Genomic DNA, 20,764 nt, shown 5'->3' with positions numbered 1-20,764 from the left:
AAAGCTCCAATGCAGTCTTTTGTGTTGCAAGCAACTGTGACCCACTTTTAAGTTGGCTCACATACCATAACTTTAATGGACATATTTGTGACACACTGCAGAAAACATTGACGTTTAAGACTTTAATTTTCCACCTGAATGAGTTAAGGGATTTGTATTTGGTTCTGTGCCAGGTTAAGATGTGCAGATAGGCAGGGAAAGATGGTCCAGGAGCCAGCTGTGGAAACAGAAGATAGTGAGTGAGCCAGCGAGGAAGTGAAAGGGATTTAGTGTGCAGGATCTGCACAGCTCTGCAGAGATGGAAGTTTTCATTTCCTCAGGATAGCTCTGGCTGTTTGAACAGGTGGGCCATCCCCCCTTGGGCTGTAAACGCTCCGGCCCCTCTCATGTCATCCAGTCTGTGCTCTCTCCTGGACGTCGCATTCTTCAGTCCACGGTACAGCTGAGCCTCCGGAGCAAGGAAGCAGCGTTAGTACAGATCTTTCTTCCCAGGTCTCTCTGTGCAGGAAAGCCCAAACAGACTCTGCACTAATGCTTTTCCAGTCACCCTCCTGTCATTGCTGTTATTTCTGCTCTGAGCAGCTGGACTAAGAGGCATGGAAATGCTTGTTAAAGGGGGGAAAGTGAGCATTTGAACACACTGATTATAGAGGGTGAAGAGGTACTATGTATTGGTACATGCTTTGTGTGTTTTCCCTGGAGGCATAGATGCACCCAGACTGAGTCATGCTAGACTGGAGCCATGGCTCCAGCTCCCTAAGCTCCTTTCCCCCTTTTTCCTCCTACCTCTCCTCCCACTGTCGACATAACCAGCTGGGCTCCTGAAACATCCAAACACACACACTTATTTTGGAGAGGTACTTGATGGGAGGACAGAAGTAGGGAAGAAAGAGTGATGAAATGCCAGAAGGAGTAGGGGTGGGCGGCATGAGACCCACTTTGAGACTGGTGGTCTGCTGTAGAATCTAGCAGGTAAACACCAGTGCAGCGCCTCCTCCCCCGCAGGACAGCTCTCTGGGATTATGCCACTCGTTGAAGCCGTTTCCACAAATTCTCAGTTTGCTAAAAGCTACACGCCCCCTCTTACTCTCGCTTCATATTTGTCTGCTTGTTTATGTCTTTCTCCTCTTCCTTCTCCATACCATCCCCTTCCCTCATTTTATTGTTCTTTTCCTGACTGACCATCTGCAAAAGTCCTTAGACTGTCTCTGTTTAACATCTGAGCAACATGAAAGCAAATCAGAAAGCTTTGAAGGGTTTGAGGTTCCTTTGCTGCTCTGCATCAATGTGTTTTTTAACCACAGACTTTTTAAATATCACCAATAGGTGGCGATATGACTCTTCAGAAGCTCGCTCAGAGCTCTCTTTAATAAATAATCTCTCTTCCTTGCCCTTATTTGATCCCACATGCCTTCAGCGAAACAATATCTCGTTACTGCTTTGTGTGATTTTTTTAAAGAAAAAACCTGGATGTCTCAGACCTTTTCTGAATCGCTTGATTTTATTTCTTTTTTTTTTCATTTTTAGGCTGCTTATAACGAAACAGATGAATATGTATTTGAAAGGGGAGTGCATACGATCCCCAAAGCTTTAGTAATGTTGATAGAATGTGATAAGAAGCCACAGAAGAGGAGGCCAGCGTGGACATAATTCACACAGCCCAGTCTCTCACAGTATATTTTGTACAGTATGTTTAGTGAGATACTCACAGGGGTAGACAGCTATGGATTTTTGCTGCAACAACAATCGCAGTGCAATATACTCACCACAGTTTCTGCAACTGGAGGATTGTACAAGTCCTCAGGGTAACAGTATTTCTCTTTGAAGAAGCTCTTTGCCTCCTTGAAAAAACCAGGTGATTATCTATTTTGCAGGCTATGGTCTGATATGAAAGCTTTTAAGATATGTTTTTCGAGATATGTAAGTAGTGAGTAGAGTATAGTATTCCGTCCCAATAATGATTGGAATTAATTCGTGTTTTGGCCCATACTGAGTACCAACCTGATACCAGTGCGTTTTAACATATTTATATATTATTCTTTTAACAGCTGGTCACTACTAATCCTGTAGGGATGTGGCATGATTAAAGGTTAAACCTTTTGTAATGCATAAACAAATAAATACAGTCACAACTGAACAAGAAAAACCCACAAATCTGAGTAAATGAGCAAAGTTTGCTGACATGTTTTTTAAGTCATTTGCAATTTATGGATATTTGCTGCTTGTGCATTAAAAATCTGTTGAATTGCATGCTGCTGTACTAGTTGTTACCAAAGTCCCCTTTCCAGCTCGATAGTACTTGCTGATAATTAGTCCAGAATTTTATGGGGGCATTTCCAGTAGTATTCGTATTGGAACAGCTCTAGTAATAGTGTAACTAATACAAGTAAGAAGAAAATAAGTAAGAAAAGGGGATGTTGCAAAAAGATCTGCAGTCAATGTTCCTGAACAGGATGTCCATTATTAAAAAAATGTGTCTCTTTTCTTTCTTGCTGTGTGTGGATGGTCTGACCTTGTGGATGTAACCTCTGAGGTGGACATCTCCTTCTGTCTCGCATTACATTACCTCTCTGTCAAATGGGAGTAGATCAAGTGCTCACAGCTCTCCGAGGGTTGTTTAGTCTGGAGTGCTGGACGGCAGCTGAACTCTCAGTGGCCTCTCTAGCTTCTCTCTCTGCGACGCTTTCACTTATTATGTGTGTTTTGCATGGGCCAAGCTGTTTGTTGTTTCTCCACTGATGGTGGAATGTGAGTGAATGTGCTTGACCGAGAACGTGTGTGTTAGTGTGCATATGTCATGAGGGGTAGATTCTACAATCCAAATCTCAGTGCTGCATGTATTGGCAGAGGACAGCGGCTCGGGGCAGATTTGTGATGTAATCAGGAGTTAATCTCTGCCCTGTTGCTTGCTGATCAGCCCCTCAGGGCGGTCAAACCAGGCATGCATGTAAACCACACACACACATGCAGCTCTGCCATCTTTCAGCCCCTCCAACTCCCATCTGAACCAATAATCTCATTACCAAAGCGAGCACACGAGAGAGAACAAAAGCACCAGTTCACCTGAACCCTCATACTCATTACACATCAAGAGCAGCATTACAGCCCGCTGGACGGAGAGAAAATTACATTCTCGGCCCGGCTCAGGTTGCATAACATGACTATGTGTGTAGCTGAGCTGGTTGAACAGCCACCAGAGCCAGAGCTCAAGGCCAAGCCTGGTGATGTAGACAGTCTTGGACTGAGTACCCAATAAGAATCCGTTTCCACTCCCAGGATAAGGGGAAAGACATGAAAAACATTTGAATTAACATTTTTTGGCGCATTTTGTGATATTTCAGCATCAGAATTCTTTTCTTACTAATTAGAAAGAATTACCTCAGATTATTACGCTAGTTGAAAAGATGGAGTGACCTCATTTGGTTAGAATAGTTTGCACAATCTTCAATAATGGTTATTTCAATAGGAAATCTAATTCATTCATCAATCTGTTGTATAAAGGCTTATCTCTTACGTTATAACATCGGCTCTGTTGGGTACCGATAAAGACAGATGACCTCATGAGAGAAATTCTTAACAATAGGACATCGCCCCTTAAAGAGAGCTCTTGACACTTTTGGGATGCAGGTTGCCATGGCGATAGTCAGAAACAGGTTGTGTTTCCTTGGTGACTGGGGTCCTGCCTGGCTCCATTGTTACTGTCCTCTCCGATGCTGCCTGCCTGACAGTGTTTTCATCCCATCCACACACACCTCACCTGTTTTCTCCCATTAGGAGCCTCTGCATGGGGAGGCGAATGGGAAACAACAGCATTAAAGCAGAGGGGTTAGTGAGACACCATGTCAACATGTGGCTCTCAATTAGGAGCAGGGGACACATATTACCCTGGAATGGCTAATGGTTGCCCACTGGGGCCTGGGAGGAAGGAAAAATCCAGCCATCGTTTCCTTGTTTTTGGCTTACGTTTGATTTGCACCTTTTGTCAAAGCCTGTATACTCGTTTTTCATGCTGCCCACGTCAATCTGCAAAACCCAAGGAGATTTTTTTCTATTAAAATTGCACAACAATTCTTTTTTATTCCTTATTTAAAGTTAGTGATTTACCCGGTCTGTTCAGTCCATGAATAAGTCGACACTTTCTGTGTTTGAGAGCTGCCCACACTTAAAGAATTAAAGTTTGCTTCAGTGCAAAGCTTTCATGGTCTTGAAAGCGACTTCAGAGGATTGTTCTCTCTGACAATAATGCAATTAAACTGGAAACACTTAAGGAAACACCAATCCATTTTTTTTCTCTCCATTTCCAATACGTACATGGGATATTTGCCAATACCGGGTACTGTATACCTCACTGCAGTTAACTCAATTGAATCACTGAATCAGCAACATGAGGCTAGGGACTGTTGAGGCACCCCAGCCCACCATGACTGAATGAATCAGGTCTGTATTGCTGCCATTTCTTTAGAAACACTGAAACCTTGAATCCTTTTCGGAGTTTAAATTAAATTATCATTAAATTATTAAATTCAGTCCGGGGTGGAATCAAACCAGCGACCCTCCGGTCCCTCTGGTCACAAGCGGCTTCTCAAACCTCTAGGCCATGGCTGCCCCCAGGCTAGTGTTATCATAGTCAGTTCTCATGCCTGTATTCTGTGACAGAATCTAGGACAGTAAATTAGCCATTGTTTCGTGTCTGCAGTCTTATGCATTACATTTCTCATTTTTTATTCAGTTTTGATCCTCAGATCTGTTACTGTTTTTCAGTGGTCTGTGTGGTATGCCGTCTGTGGCCTCTCAGTCCAGCTGGCAACACAGCCAGCCATGACTGGCACATAATACCTCCTTACCTTTACCACTCAACTGCTAAAATCAATCTTTTTTCCCTTGGCTGAGGAACATCCACTGGCTCGGAAGCAGTCTGAATGATGGCGTGTTAGCTGAGAGCGCTAGATAAGGATGTAGTCACTGGTGGACTGAGGAAACAGTAGTGTAGTGAGACGCTTTGACAGAGATAGATGGAGCTGAAAACCTTGGAGTGCGAGCTTCAGTGGAAAGGAAATTTGAGTATCTTCTGGCATAGAGTGTAGATATTTGTATACTGAAATCACAGATGATTTAAGCAGCAGTAAAATATTAATTTGATTGCTCTTTGCTTAAGAGTTCTGTGTTTGGCATATTTTAGTTGGACTGTGCTGTGCTGTAATTACCACTGAACTGTGGGGAAATTTTACATTTTACCGTTACATGCACAAATGGTTTTTCATCATCTCATTTTAAAATCATGGACATTGATATGATGTTGCCTCCCTCTTGCTGCTATAGCCGCCTCCCCTCTTCTGAGGCAATCTACCACATAGTGGAATCTATAGTGAGGCTGAATACTGATGGCTGGTCCGATGGTTGATGTTCTAATTCATCCAAAAGTTGTTGGATGGGGTCAAAGTTGGGGTTCTGTGTACGCCTGCCAAGTTCTGCAACAACAATTTCTTTATGGGTCTTTGCCCCTTCATACAAGGACCTTTTCATATGGAAATAAAAAAGATCTATCCCCAAATTCCCTGAATATCTGCAGCTGGAACAAAAGAGCCATGAAAAACATTAGTGCCCCCATGAGGTTCTTTTTATTTTCCTGAGAACTTGATGATCCCCTGACTTTTCATCTACCATCACTAGAATGTCAGGGTTTTCACTTGCTCAGTGAAGTACATCTGCTTCAGGGACTGCCACGAAGATTTCCACAGACTTGAATCCCAACATTTCTGGTGATACTCAAACTTTTGTTGTAGTGCCACCAATAGGTCAACATTCAACTCTGTCCTGACGTTCCCATCAGCCTCAGCTGTATTTTAGCATGCTAACATGCCAAACTAAGATGGTAAAGATATGGCAAACCTTATACCCTCTGTAACACTGAAGGGATTAATGTTGTTGTTGTGAGCAAGTTGGCATTCTGGCATTTGACTCAAAAGTACTCAGAGAGCTGCATGACTGTAGACTCATCAAAATCCAAATGTCATTTTTAGACTAAAATATCCACCCACTGCTTGTCTCTGCTTTTTCCAGCCATGTGGATTTGCCAGTATTTACAAAAACAATGAATGTAATCAGCCAAGTATGGTTTGAGAAGTTTGCCAAATCCTCATAACACCTTGGAAAGTCTTGTAAACAAAAGATGTGCTACAACATAAATTAACAGTTTTTGTGGAAAACAAAAATACAAATGTGCTTTATGGATGCTGAGTAATGACATTAAGTTCATAGTCTTTCTTTTCACTCCTGTTGCTAAGACCTGGCTGCTCTCGTAGCATCACTGAAGGCCTTTAAGGACACATTGGTCCGTCCGTTCACACTCGACTGTTGTGCTGCAGTAGCCAGCTGCTCTGCCCTTCTCATTGTTATGTGAAGTTTTTTCACTGGAGAGGGTGGGAGTCACCTGCTGGTGGGGGACTGCCCTCCGGTCATGGACCTCTCACCTCACTCGCCTCTCAAAGTGTCCCCCAAGCCCCCCCGGTAGGCTGTTTGTGTCATGGCTTGACTGACAGGTACAAAGTAACCACTGTGTGTGCTGAGGTTCTAAACTCACCCCTGTCACTCATCTGTCCCAGGACAATGCCCAGCTGTCCCACCCGCTTGACCTGCCTCTTTGTGTCCTTATTGAATCACGGCCCAAGTTGGTTCTGTGCTGTCCCGGAGTAATTGAAAACATGCGATTTAAAAAAAGACATGGACGTGCACCACTGATCGTGACTTCATCCGACAGGAGCACTGGTCAAACGGAGTCTGTGAAAGATGATATCGGCATGAGGCATCGTCATTAGGAGGACTTAAACGTCCCCTTTGTAGGCGTTAAGAGCACAGCCGGGATTTTTGAGGCGATTGAAAGGATTGCGCCGACCTCAAAATGAAGTCATGTTCCACCAGTCTGGTGCAGACGGAGCGTAGCCTTTTAAGGTACCTCCTCAGTCATGGCCTTGTCAGTGTGTCTACTGGTCTTCATCCAGTCACTCTCTTTTTCTCTCTTGTTGCTTGCTGCATGTTGGATTATTTCTTCTCTTATTTCTTTATATTGTGTCCTTAATTGCAAATCCTTCCTGTCTTACATCAGAGTAATTTGAATATATTTGAATGCCCACTGTTGATGTTTGGTTGGCAAAACTTTAATCTGTTGATCATAAACCTTGCCAAAGTCCAAGTTGACATCTTCAAATTGCTGGTCATGTCAAATCAACTGCTTAATATTCAATTTACAACATAAAAAAGCAGCAAATCCTCCCATCTCTGAAGCTAAAGAAAGCAAATGCTTGGGATTTTGGCTGATTTCTAAAATATTTTGCTTGATGAATTTCTGTCGATTATTCGACTCATATTTCAGCACTGCAACTAAGCTTCACATCAGGAAACCAGGGGATTTGTGTTCCTCAAATATTCACTTTCTCATAACTTGTCCCTGTCAAGTTTGACTGAAGTGTCGTCTGTACCAGCTAAAAGAAATGCATGTCCTTTTAAAGTGGGACAAAGGCTAGGTATCCCATTAATGGGGGGATGTGGTTATCCATGGGCATCATTTCACACGTCTATATCTGTCTGCAGTGGCCCCTTTCTGTCATGACGTAAACCACCACAGGCAAAGATGTTGTCTCGATACAGACACACATACTCAGGAGAAGAGGGAGGCAAAGTGCATAAGAGTGTCCGGGCTCATGAATGTGTGCTCTGTTCTCATTACTACCCTTGATTACCTTAATCCTCTGTCTGAACTCGGGCCTGTCACACGCACCGAGGGATCTGAGAGGTCAAAGATCAAACCATCCACCCCCCCGCTTCTAAAATCACAGCCTCCTCATTAAACTAAAGCCTCCTCTCTCTGCCTTTCCCTTATCTCGCTCCCTTTCTCTGCATTTACACCCTGAGTCCCCGCTCCCTCCATTCATGCTCCATACCCCTCTGTCTGTTGCTCTTTTGTGTCTCTTTCCCCTTGCTCCGCTGCTCTTTCTGACAGAGATGATGGTTCTCTCTCCTTGTCTCTCCTAATGGACTGAGTTCTCTTCGCATCAGCGTAGCATCGTGGCCTGTAAAGGCAGCATTTTCAGGGTACTTCACTGCAAATGAAGTTGGTACGAGATGGAAATTACAGGCTTGGGTTCCTTAAAAGCATGCTTCTATTCTTCTCCCGTTCCATTTGGAAGGGAATGTTATTGTTATTTTCAATCAAAGACACTCCTTCTGAAGATGTGTTGGTGGAAACAGTGTTCGAGAAATTATATTTGGGTTAATGATGCTCAGTGCATCAAAGGAGAAACCTGCACTTTGGGGCCATTCTCCAATTCTCAGTTTGATGTGAAGTACTCCGAGCCCCCTGGCTGAATGAGAAACGAAATGTTTTCAACCAGCGCCCTCATATTGACATTGGTATGTTCTTTACCCTGGCAGCCAAGTGTGTCACCAAAAAAAATGTAGCATATAATGTCTTTTATTGTAAAAGACATACATACTAAAATGCTAAAAATCCAGTGAGTTGTTTGGTAAAAGCAATTACCATCGTTTATTTGGACTGGAGATAAACAACTTGAACGTCTTTTGCAGCTGTTGTTCATATTTCCGTTTTAATTTACAACTCTGTGGACACTTTGTGTAACATTGTGACACAGGCTGAATAACACATTAGCGCACTTAAATGCTTCTGTTTGCACATTGCTGTACATTTTATTGACAAGTGTCACTAATTAATTTTCCATTCAGGCTAATGGCATTACCATTTCCTTTGTTAAAAGCCCCACTGTTTTGGATGAGTAGTGGAGAATGGGGCCAGTGTGTGCGCTTGGGTTTCCTGGGAGTTGATAATTAAATTTACTTTGAGCAAACCTGGTTTGTATTGTCATGAGCAGATGTGTCACGTGAAGCTTTTGAGTGGAGTTTGTCTGCAAAATTCAATATTCATTACATTTCGCTCGTGAATAATGTTAAGTAATGTCACATTAAACCCTCAGACTGCTACGAGCTTCAAGTATACATACAAACAACACATCTGTAGTAAAATTGTCGTTGTCATTTTTGAGATGTTGCTTGTTTTAGTATGTAGTATGAAAATCTTTTCTTCCCTGGCTGTGTTTGTGGAAATTCAAAGGGTTTCCTTATTTTTTTTAAACCAGTTGCAGTTTGAACTTTACTGATTTTTTTTTTTCTGGAACAAAACAATTCAAATTTGCACTGAGTAATGTTTTAAACCTCAACCCTGAGGTATGGATCAGATAATGGATCAAGTGCAAGGACAGATAAGCTGTCTTCACCATATCGGTGTTAAATGTGCTGCTCAAAGACATTTAAACTTTGTGTCTGAGAGAAAATGAATTTTCCAGTTTGAGTAATCTAAAAGGTCAGCCTTCATCATCAAACCAGATTGTCTCAGGTAGCATGAGGGATTTCTTGGTTAATGATGATATCCAGTGTACACCTTGACATTTCACACCTCTTAAGAATCCTGTCATAGTTAAAGAGACAGTGTTCAGTCTAAACCACAATGTCACCAGCTATTACATCGACGTCTGAGGCTCCCAATATTTGGATTTACTTTAGTGTCTTTTTCTTTTATTTGGAAATATAATCAAAATAATAATTACAAGGTTACTCTGCCAAGGAAACTAAAAAGCTCTTGCCTGTGTGTTGCCTCTGTATATAGGTTTATTTGGTGGTAACTATCAGTCAGAGTGATTTTTAGAATAAGTGACATCTGGCAGCCACCAGAGCCTGACACATGTGAGGAGGACTGGACGTCTCAGTCTTCATTGCCCAAGAGGGCTGTAAGGTCACTGCCTTGGGCTGACTAATGGGCCGAGGGTCATGTAGCAGAGAGATTTAGTGACTGGTCAAGACATCCAGTTATCATTACAGGCAATTTCATCAAATTCTCGAAGAGTGCTAAAGACGTGAATGTGAGTAAAAATAATATTTCCCCCTCCGGGGTAGTGGGCTCATTTATCACAGCTTGACTTTGGGCAGTTAAACCCAGCTATCCGTCTGGGTATTAGGACGTCTGAGTGATGTCAACCAACGTGTCAGTCACTTACCTCTCAGTGACCTCAGCTCTCACTCAGAGCTGTTCATTTGGAAAAGCGCTGTAATGTAATGAAAGTGAGTGCTGAACATGGACCTTTGGCTATAACTCACTCTTCAGGACCTTTCACTCAAACAGGTTGACATGTTCCCTCTTTCCATTTCAGGAACTAAACCAAATTTACCAGAACATGTAGAGTGGTCTGCTATCATTTCCGTTTTCAGTTATTTCCTGGCTTTATGGAGAACCTCTAAATGTCAGCCCTGCTCAGGAGGTGATAATAACTTGCAGGTCCCTGCTGCAGTGCACGCAGTACTGTCAGTATCGTGATTTTTGCTTGAGGAGACAATATGAATCAGGGCAAACAGAAATCGGCCCTTTGCCTATTTCCAATTTCCATACTTTGTAAAATACAGCTGAAATCCAAAGTATAACCTGATCATGGAAAGTGTTATGGGGTGAAACATATTCTTCAAACAAAGTATTGGACTAATTGCCAAATTTTTGTCTGAAACTCCCTGCTCCTACCTTTTCTGACAGGAGTTAACAGCATTTGTGAAGGTTAAAAAGTAAGTACAGGTACTTCACATTTTGTGTGTATAACTGAGTCCAAAATCATGACTACCTTTGAAGTCTTGCTCAAAGACAAGCAGACAGGAGGACTGAAGGAGGATTTAACTGCCAACTCTCTGATCAACGGACAACCCACTCCTGTGTCCAACTCTCAACTGACATATACAGCTCCAGTCCTGTAAAAAATCTTTTGAGAATGAAAGACTGTCAAAGCGAAACTCGTGACACCCTTTGTGCACCTTATCTGACTGCTTCTGCACAGTCTCCAGAGGCATTTCACATTGTGAGCTCCCTCCACTGCCCGCGGTATCAGCAGTTTGTGCACCCACACTGTCTCACTCTGCACTCGCTGTGGCTGGAAGCCTTTTGTTGGTGACTTTGGCTGCCAAAATGTTGGAGCGGCCAGGAGTGATGAAGACTTGGGGAATTAGCTGGTGACAGGAAGTGTGTGTGGACTGCAGAGATGGTGGGGCCCTTCAGGGAGTGGAGTCACGTCATCGAGCCCAGCTCACAGTACAGGAGACGGTATGAAATATGAACTCCTCTTAATATCCCGCCTAATAACTGTGTTGACAAGTACCGTGATTTACCTTCTACACGAATGTCATGGCATTTGGATAATTAGGTGTAAATTGTATTTTATTGTACCTCGTCATCACGCCATAGTACAGATGTTTTTATAGTAGCAAAGGTTAGTTTTTAATTTTGCTAGCCTTATTATAGTTAAGTACAGGTCTCTCATAGGTACTGATGGGTTACGGAGTGGTCAGCTATAGACCTGAACAAGAGAATCACTAAAATCATTCAAGCAACTCTGTCTCCACCAAGGTCAGTTAATTTACACTTAAACCCTTCCTCTTCGTGCAAACAGCCACTTGGCAATAAATACCAGGACAGCTTTTTGGCTTTCCAAATGAGCCGAAAAGCTGTCCGTTACACTCCTTTGTGAGTGATGTTTGTTTTTACTTGAAAACAGATTTTTTAGCTTTTACTTTGAAAGGCAGGTGTTGTTCCCTCACTATGGCAGAGGAACACAGGTTCCACTCTGATGAACACACACAAAAACTGATAATTGCTTTTGTGTTGCGATGTTAGTGTAAACCACCTCAGTGACCGCACCGCAACAAATGCCTGAGGCTGTTTTTTTTCTTCCAGTCTCCCAAAAAATGAAGGTGATTTTATTCAGCGCAGAGCGAAATTATGTGCATTTTACTGTCAGGTTGTTGATAATGGGGAAACAGCCCCAGGGAGCTTGAAAGTAGGAAACCCTTTTTTTGTAGATTTACATTTTCTGTTTAAAAAACAAAAATTTAAATTGCAAATATATCCAGTGTCATACATTGTGATTTGTGTGCGAAAAGAGCATTATCATAGCGTTTTAGCATATCAGTCTTGTTAACATCCCCCTCATACTTAAGTAATTACACTAAAATGATAGTAATGGCATTATTAGTTGTTGGAGTCTCCAATTAAACTGTTTCAGTGGCTGTCATTCCTGCTGGCTGGGCTCCCTGTTGGCACAGGATCTGGCTCACAGAGTAAATAGGAGTACAAAGCTGACAGCTGTCTGATAAATTATGCACAGCCCAGTGTTTCAGAGGTGGATACACACACACACACACACACTTGCACCCACATATGCACTGATCCTCGCACTTTCAGGCCCCAGTGGTACAGTTGAGAGGAACTGGAGACTCATTAAACTCCTCCACACGTTTAGTTTCTGTTTGTGCCCCTTTCCCTCCTCTGTGGGTTTTGTGTCGCTCTGCATCTCCTGTGTCTGTCTTCTTTACACCTTCTTTTAACATCCCTTGTGTTGTTTTTATTCCATCTCGCCACTCCCGTTGGCTCATCTGGAATCTCCATTAACACGGCAGTATTGTAGCTCCCTTCTCCTCTCATATCCTCTGCAGATTGGAGGGCTGATTTGAGGGCTTAAAGGGGGCTAAGCTATGCCCAGAATCAACGCAGTGACGGCCTTTTGACTGTCTGTGGTGGACCAAACCTGAAGTAAACTCTGCTTCTTAAAGAACTTGTCAGAGAATTGGGTATATCATTCAGTTCAGTTTTAAACCATTGATAGTAACTTTAGGGTTTGACTAGTTTTATCCAGCTCCATTGGGGCATTTTCCTTTGCTGTTCCCTCTTTTTAGCACACCCCTTAACAAATGGATTTAATTTGCATAAGGTTTGAGGACTTGCAAAAAGATGTTAAAAATGAAAGGTCAGAATCGAAGCAGCAGATGTCAAGATAGTTTAATTTGTGATCCCTAGTATGGATCGAGCTCCAAAATAATACAGCTAATCATCCATACAAGACCAAACATGGTGAGTACAAAACTGAACACAAAATAATCACTTTTACTTACAGGTTACAGGGCTTTCAGAACAAAATCCATTTATTCACAACTTACTAACAACTAGAAACTGGTAAACTAGAATGGTAAATTAGAATGGTAAATTACTAGAATCCTAAATTATTGCAAGAATGCTTCTTTAATGTGGTTTTTGATCACAAGTAACATTTTTAATAAGTGGCTCCCTGGTTTTGTTGTCTTATGTCTTTGTTGTTTTGTGTTCATGACCAAAAGCACGTGATGACTTCCCTGCCAACGGTTTCACATTATCCTCTTGATCAACTGGTGCCTGAAATGAGCTGAGAAAACTCCACCTTTAACATTTCTAAATACATATGACTCACTAACCGTTGCTGTTGGCATATTAGAAAGTAAGAAACTCATGACTTTAATTGTAAAGGGGGCTCTTTCAGACAGTGGTACCCTCTTTTTGAGTAGTGTCCCTCTTCAGACTTTTTGAAGCGTCTGTCCATCCATTCATGTCAAATAGGCAAATTTAAGCAGCCTCCTGTTTGTGATATTCAGCATGTGTGGTTTCACCACACGATAGTATGAACAGTTGAGGACAGTGGAAAGTCCTAATTTTTTCATCTGACCTCAAGTAACATGACGTAAAGTGACGTTAATCCAGCCACTGCTGATGCACAAAACAAAGACATTTTATACGGCGGACAAGCCACACTGGGACATTCTCTTTATGGATTTACAATATGTAGGCAATTTTGTTTTCCTCGTCACTCTATCATTCCTCATCTTCCAGCCCTCTTCCCTCCCTCCTCCCCTCATCCTGCCGTCTGGACAGTGCATTAAAGTCGTGTGAGAGGACCCGGACATCATGCTTTTTCCTTGTGTTATCGCAATCAGCCATCGGTGTCCTGTTTCTTCACATGTTGCCACGTTGTCACCTTCTGCAGACTTTGTCTCCACACCCTGTTTAAGTCACCTGTTCTAACACCCTTCCTCCATTCAGATCACAGAGATCTGGCTTCCCACGATGTAGAGATAAATGGCGTGGCATTTTGCCATGTGGCAGACTGAACCGTTGAGGTCCGGTTACATTTCAGTGGCTCTGCAGTGATACCATCATGTCGACTCAAGACTCTGAGGGTCGCTTATATATGCAATTACTCCTCAGTCACATAATCTAAATTTTTACATTGTCAATTATAAGAGGAGCTCATCATTTTGGCAAATGCAGGTAATTGCTTTTAGGGTGAAAACTGGATTGTTAACACCACCATTCTGCACTTTACGGGTTACACCAAAAATGTTTTTTCATGTTTCAGTTTTTGTTTGGATTAAAATGGGATATAAAATGTTAGCTTGTGAGCTTTAGGGGTGTTGACAGGTGAGTTTTGTCTGCGTTTGGACAAAGCCAGGCTAAATATTTCCCTGTTTTTTTACTAAGCTGAGCTAACAAGCTGCTTTAGTCACTCAGTGATTTAAGCCATTTATCGGAGTTGCTGGTTGCAGCTTGCCAGATGTGATTTGCAGCTTATTTATTATTGTACATTTATTGTATTGTACATTTAATACAAAAAATTTGTACTTTTAATGTATTTAGGTATGGACTTTTAGTTGGACAAAAAAAGCAATTTGAACCTTGAATTCAGTTGATCAAAGCAATAATGAAAATAGCAGTTACTTGCATCCCAGGTCATAAGTGTAAGCTTTGTTTGGAGGAATCATATTCTTCGGGTGAAATTGGACATTTTTGTGAGCTATGTGAAGACCATAAAGAGCTCAGAGGGCGCAACAACGATGTGTTAGCGTTATAAACCACACAAGGATGGCGCGGGCTGCAGTGATCGCCACCTGATCCCAGTGTGGCTCTGCTTAAATCCATGACTCTCAAACTGGGCCCAGTGGGACGCAGAAACAACATCAGACGGCTTCAATGAATATGAATGATCCAACCAAGCATAGATCAAATGCACAGGATCCAAGCAACACAATGCTAATTGGAACGGGATGTGGTAACCTCTAACCCTGTCATATCTATTAAAAAAATGTTGATATTTATTGTAACAAAGCGCATGACATTATTATCGTTTGGTCTCGCTCGTGCTGAGATAGGAACCTGCGACACTGTGTCACGGTCTAGACCGGTAATGAATAAAAGCTGAAGTGTGCTTGTCTGTCCACTGAGCCCACAGATCAAACATACCACAGGGACACAGTAGACAGGTTTTGTCACCGGCGAGGGCAAGAAATTTAATCAGCAAAGACAAAATTAAATCTGTGAACACAATGACAGGCAGTGCAGACACTTCATAATCTGCTTGTGGTTGAACAGTGGGCTTTTCTGCTCCATATTTTCCTGCTGCCCATTATTCATTAATACGCATATTTTGTCTGCAACAGCTGTCGTAACCTTTAGTGCAGTTGTTCGTATCAGAGCTCTGTCTCCGTTTTGACTTTGTGAATGGGATAATCTCAGTGTGAAAGAAAGATTAGTTTGGCGAGAGGGTCTGGCTAAAAACTCTCCACTGATCCCAGCCTCAGGCGCAACAGTGCAGCTAATGTGAGCGTAGAATTAGTTTTCATGCTACACTGGATGAAAGTTTGAGCCTCGTAACACCCAGACAAGCCAAGCCCACAGCAATTATGAATGATGGTTCAGTTTGCACAGATATCTTCAGAGCTTCCCCGCGGCAACCTTTTGTCACCATCACTTCTTCTGCCTGAAGGATCTTATTTTAAGAGCTCTCTTTTTTTGTCCGGTATTGTGTATGTTTAAAGTTGTGGGAAAAAACATGAGAATTTATTTGAATACAGCTATTGGTCAATAGCTCTCAAGCATAAATACAATTAATCTCATCAGCCAAATTCCCATCCAGGTGTGTTTATGGAAATTAGAGAAGCTAAATAGAAGGGAAAAAAGAAGGCAGGAGTGTTTTTGCCAATATATAATCTGTGTCAGTGCATTTAAGGGATGTTTGTAGGCAAAAAACGTGAATTATGAGTCTACCAAAACCTTTCAGAAATGCTGCACTCACTGTCACACCAATTTACAATGAGTTAAAAAGCATTACAGAGTTTTTTTTTATTCTTTTTTTTTGGCCAACATTAATGGACATCATAGAGCAGCTTTCATTTTGCTTGGTTTTACTGATGTTGTTTTATTCCACCTTCAGGCCTCACATTTTGTTTTCTGTGGCATTTGAAAAACTTTACATAAAATTTGCTTGACATTTGACTGGAAGCCTTCAAGCCTCCTCTATAATGCGGTTGTCTTGGAAAAGGGCTGGAGCTGTGGAAGTGCTGATAGATAGGGATCAGTGGACACATCTGGCAGTAGGAAATACCACTATCATCGGCAGTCAGGCTTTCTCCCACAGGACCATCCCCCTCCTGTCATGAAATCTATCCAGGTATGTAGCTTAGCACCGTAGACTTAATTGAAGCAGTCCTTCGTATGTCAGTAGGCTTGAATTGTGAAAGGTGTGAACAAAGACTTTGTGCGGTCAAATCCTGAACCCCAAGTTTTCCATCTCGGACTCCGGCAAACCAACAAATTGTAGCCAGCAATAGCATTTGCTGCCCTCCATGCCCTTAGTGGACATTTGTCTTTAGTTGGCTGCGTGGAAGCCAAGCCATCAGCAGGACAGATGCCAGGTCTGGCTTATGCAGCCATTCCCACTGTCTGCACACAGGGCAGCGGACACCAAGAAGGACCCAGAGATCTGTACTGTACTCTGCACACAAGATCCTCCACTGGGTAAAGTTTTTCCGGCTGCACTGGAGAAGGTCAGCATAAACATTTATCTGGTTTATTTGTTTTTGCTGGCTTTGCGCTTGTGGATTTGGAGAATGCCTCTTTCTGCCTGGATTAGTCTACCAGAGGTCACCAAGTGCTAATTTAACTGGGGCAGGGAAAGGGTATGCTGTAATTAAGCTGCAGAGCATAGCTTTGGACGCATAAATCACACATATTTAGTTTTTAATCTGTCCTCGCAGACGAATGTCTACTGGTCACACTTTGGATTACAAATTTAAAGTCTGCAGTTGTTAATAAACAAGCTTCTCGGGACCCCTTGAGAGAAACATATTAGTCTGAAAGTTTCTGTCACTCAACTTGTCTCTTCACAATAGAGCTAATGGTGCTTATTAATTAAGAAGACTTCATCTCGCCTGATGTCAGCCTTTTTGGTCAACCCCCAAAGAGTTGGTCCCCCTCATGAATAATCAATGAGCAGCTGCTTAATAAACATGAGGGGGTTTATATAGCCCGAGCTCTGGAACTGGCCTCCGTAAACTCAGCAGCAGGCTGAGAGAGCGTCGGAGAGGGAGGGAGCATGTGAGGCGAGGAGCGGGGTGTGTGTGTGTGTGTGTGTGTGTGAGACACAGAGAGAGAGAGAGAGAAACGAGGCTGAGCGGAGAGATACAGCCACAAGCTGGGGGGAAGTCAATCCTGTCAGCCAAAGTCATTGTGTGGCTGTGGAACAAAAAAAAAAAAAAAGACAGAGCGGACGGAGAGAGTCATTTCAGAGGGAAGAAGAATATATCTTCTGCTTTTCACTTCAAGTCAAAGTGGCTGGAGGGAGAGCCTGGATGGTGTGATCTCCTCCACCATGGGATGCAGCCTCTGTACCCTTCAGAAGCCTGAGGAGCATTACAAACTTCTCTACGAAGTCTGCCAGGTACTGTGACCAAGCCTCTTCGAGCCTCAGGAGGAGTTTTCCAGACTTCTTTTGGGTTGTTTTCTTGTACTTTATTTTCCTCTTTTGGTATTTTATCCTGTTTTCTGACTTTGTACCGCTCGTGTCTCTGGGGTCAGCGGCTTAGTGGGAGTAGAGTGGAGTTGTTGCCTGCTGGAGCTCCTGCAGCTGAGCAGCCTGAACTCTGGCTGCAGGGGTCAGCGAGAGGTGGCGCGCTGCACTTAAAGGAGGGGGTGATGAAGAGGTGACAGCCCTCTCAATGTGTCTGCTAGTGTGTGTGCCGATCACTGCCCACCTCCTCATTGTCAACTGAATGCTGACTCGGAGCTTTCCGCCTTTAACCCCTGTTTGACTTTCACTAAAGTTTATATTTAACACTCCACTGCTTGTTTTGCACATTTTTTTCCTCCTAAGAAAATAGAGAAGGAGTGTTGTAGATGCACCATTAACACATAGGGAGAATGTTTTCACGGGAGTTAAGCAGAACAGGTTTTATCATTGTGATAAAGTGTCTTTTAAACAGTGCTTGAATTAGTTAATCAGTTGATCAACCAAATGCTGATTTCTAAAGCAAAAGAGCCAAACATTTCCCAGTTCAAACTTCTTAAATGTGAAGAATTAGTATATTTCTTTGTTTTATATCATTTTGATATGAGTATCTTTGTATTTTAAGACATCGACATGGATTTGTATTTTTCATGATTTTATTTTATTTTATTTTTTTTAAAAATTGATAAATCAGTAATTTAGTTAATTATTAATTGCCTCAACACAATTGTCAAAATTTTTTTAAAAAAACAAACAAACTAAAAACAAACAAACAAACAAATTGCATGTTGGATTTATTTTGGAAAAGCTAAGCAAACCCTCACTGATTTTTAATGATAAAAATGATCAAGCACAATTTTTGCTTTTGTCAGTTTCTCCAGAAGTCGTTCAGAATTTCAGAGCGATGAACCATCTTCTACCTCTGAACCTTCTGTGGCCTCGGATGAACTCGGTATGAACCCACCTTCTCCAGCTCTGCTCTCAAAATCGTTTCATTGTAGATTGTAGCATTAAGAAAGAAGATGTTTCATGTCAGCGTGAAGTTTAATATGAGCGAATTATCATTATATATTCCTTCAGTGGGAATGTTATTTGCTCTCTGACTGGCATGTGGTGCCCCAGAGGAAAACCTGCCATTCTCTGTTGTCTGTGGTGTCAGCTTTAATTGAGACAACACACATGGAGTGCTGGTTTATACATCTGAGAGTGCTTGGATTCGAGTGCCAGTCCAGTCTAATGAGTGAAAACAGCAGACGGTGTATGACTCTGACAGACTGTGTTGCGCTTCTTTGAGGCTTCTGTACCACGCTCAATCTCAATCAAAATCTGCTTTTTTTTCTTCTTTTTCTTTTTCTTTTTTTTTTGCTCCTTGCTCTTTTCATCCATAATGGACCCCAGCCAAGTGTTATCCTCCCACCACACCAAATTGCATCTCCATTTACTGCACAGGGTGCTGGGTGGTTAGTGGCTGGTTTAAATGAATGTAATGATCAGGCTCTCTGTGGACCTCGGTCATTATTCTTCCCTAAAAACAGCTCCCTCCCATCAGGGGCAGATAGACACTGTGCCTGCAGATACTTCGGCTTTGATCCCATCTGTTCATGAAAAAAAAAGGTTTTGGCTCGTCTCAAGAAAAGATGAGTGTTGTGCAGTGGCATAATAAATGGATTATGGGTGTTAATACTGAGGTCAGAGAGCCCTTCTCTACTCCACCCCCAACCGACCACTAATAACAGCAAAAACATGGTGTACTGAAGAGTGCTGTCATTTCTTTTGGTCTGATCTTTCTTCAGTCACGTTGACATCCTGCCTGTCAGCTCTCCTGGACTGGCAGACTGTTGGACTACTTCTGTTTGCCTCACAGCAGTCTTTACTTTTGTCAGTTGCTCCGTTTGCCACTGAGGCTCTGTGGAGAATGTCAGTGCGTCGGGTTTAACATGACAAGTTATTTGTCATTTTGCTGCCCTCAGACAAGCCAGTCAACTGCCCCATGTGACAGCAGAGATAACGCAGATGCTTTCTGGTGCACTGTGAATCTGTATTCTGTTTTTAAAGGTTAATAATAGGGGTGCTTTTTGTACATTCTTGGATACTTTCATGGAATTTGTCGTTCTCATCTGGAACGCTTTCTGTGGAAACTTTGAAAAATTTTTTCCTTAGAGTTGCATTTCATCATGCAGACTGTTTGGTGACTCCACTGATTAATCCTTTAGTTCACGAAATGTCAGAAAATAGTGAAAAATGTGCAGTTTTCCAGATCCCAAAGTGATTTCTTTGACCTTTGCAGCTCTACTCTTCTCCCTTTCAATTTCTAAGGTTGAAAGGTACATGAAGGGTTTCTTCTTCTTAGCCAGGTGGAGAGGAACACCTCAATTTTTGGTACTTTTAATCATCAGTCAGGCTAAAGTTGCTAAAATGAGGACTTGTGAGATTTTAAAGCAAAAATCAGTTGGTGGTGTTAATGTGGTAACGTTCCAGAGACCTATCTTGTAATTATCAGTGGCTGAATTCTAGTGATAATATAACTCAGGGCTTAACAGTTCTGGTTTACCCAGAATTATGACAAGGAGTGAGTTTTTCATGGCCTTTGGCCAATTATACCACAATGATCAATCTAAGACGGCACACATTACAGAGCGGACACTAGCAGTCCAGCCCCCTGACACACTTTGTATGTGTAATCATTATGTCCTGCGTTCATAACCTACAACTGCTGGCACTGGTTAATGATGGCTGAGTTCGGGCTCATTTTGCTGGCTTTCACCTTGTCTAGTTGTGTTGTGCAGATTATCGTAAAGCTTCCTTAGTTGCTGTGTTATTATCAATTCAACCCAATGTTGTGATATTGACAGCTGTCATGGTCAAGTACAGTTGTTTGTTACTCAGACTTAACCTTTAGGACCTGTAAGCTGTCTTGAGTCTTGCTCTGACAGAAGCGGCTCTGTCATCAGGCTGCGATGATGATGATGATGATGCTCATTCATTATCGAACAGAAGCAGTTTTTTGATGAGAACACCATGAAGCATTTCTTTAGGTTATGGCCACAGGATTCACACATAAGCCTTTTCTTGTTTCA

The 20,764-nt window shown here is 42.3% G+C and overlaps 1 protein-coding gene across 3 annotated transcripts in view; it reads left to right on the top strand.

The window, feature by feature from the left end:
* Positions 1-20,764, top strand: part of pdzrn3b (PDZ domain containing RING finger 3b) — an 87,153-nt gene that overhangs the window by 52,161 nt on the left and 14,228 nt on the right. The window contains exon 1 of one of the 3 annotated variants that reach the window (XM_046384778.1): positions 16,069-17,621. The exons of the other annotated variants lie outside the window; for them this stretch is intronic. Within the exon in view, the coding sequence (XP_046240734.1) occupies positions 17,553-17,621 (69 nt within the window). The 5' untranslated portion in view covers positions 16,069-17,552. Of the gene's footprint in view, positions 1-16,068; positions 17,622-20,764 lie in introns of those variants that run through there. 3 annotated transcript variants of the gene reach the window in all.

The sequence above is a fragment of the Scatophagus argus genome, chromosome 3 (assembly GCF_020382885.2).
Source record: "Scatophagus argus isolate fScaArg1 chromosome 3, fScaArg1.pri, whole genome shotgun sequence".
Classification (NCBI taxonomy): Eukaryota; Metazoa; Chordata; class Actinopteri; family Scatophagidae; genus Scatophagus; species Scatophagus argus.
The sequence above is the reverse complement of the archived record's forward strand: the minus strand, read 5'-3'. Positions and strand labels throughout refer to the sequence as shown.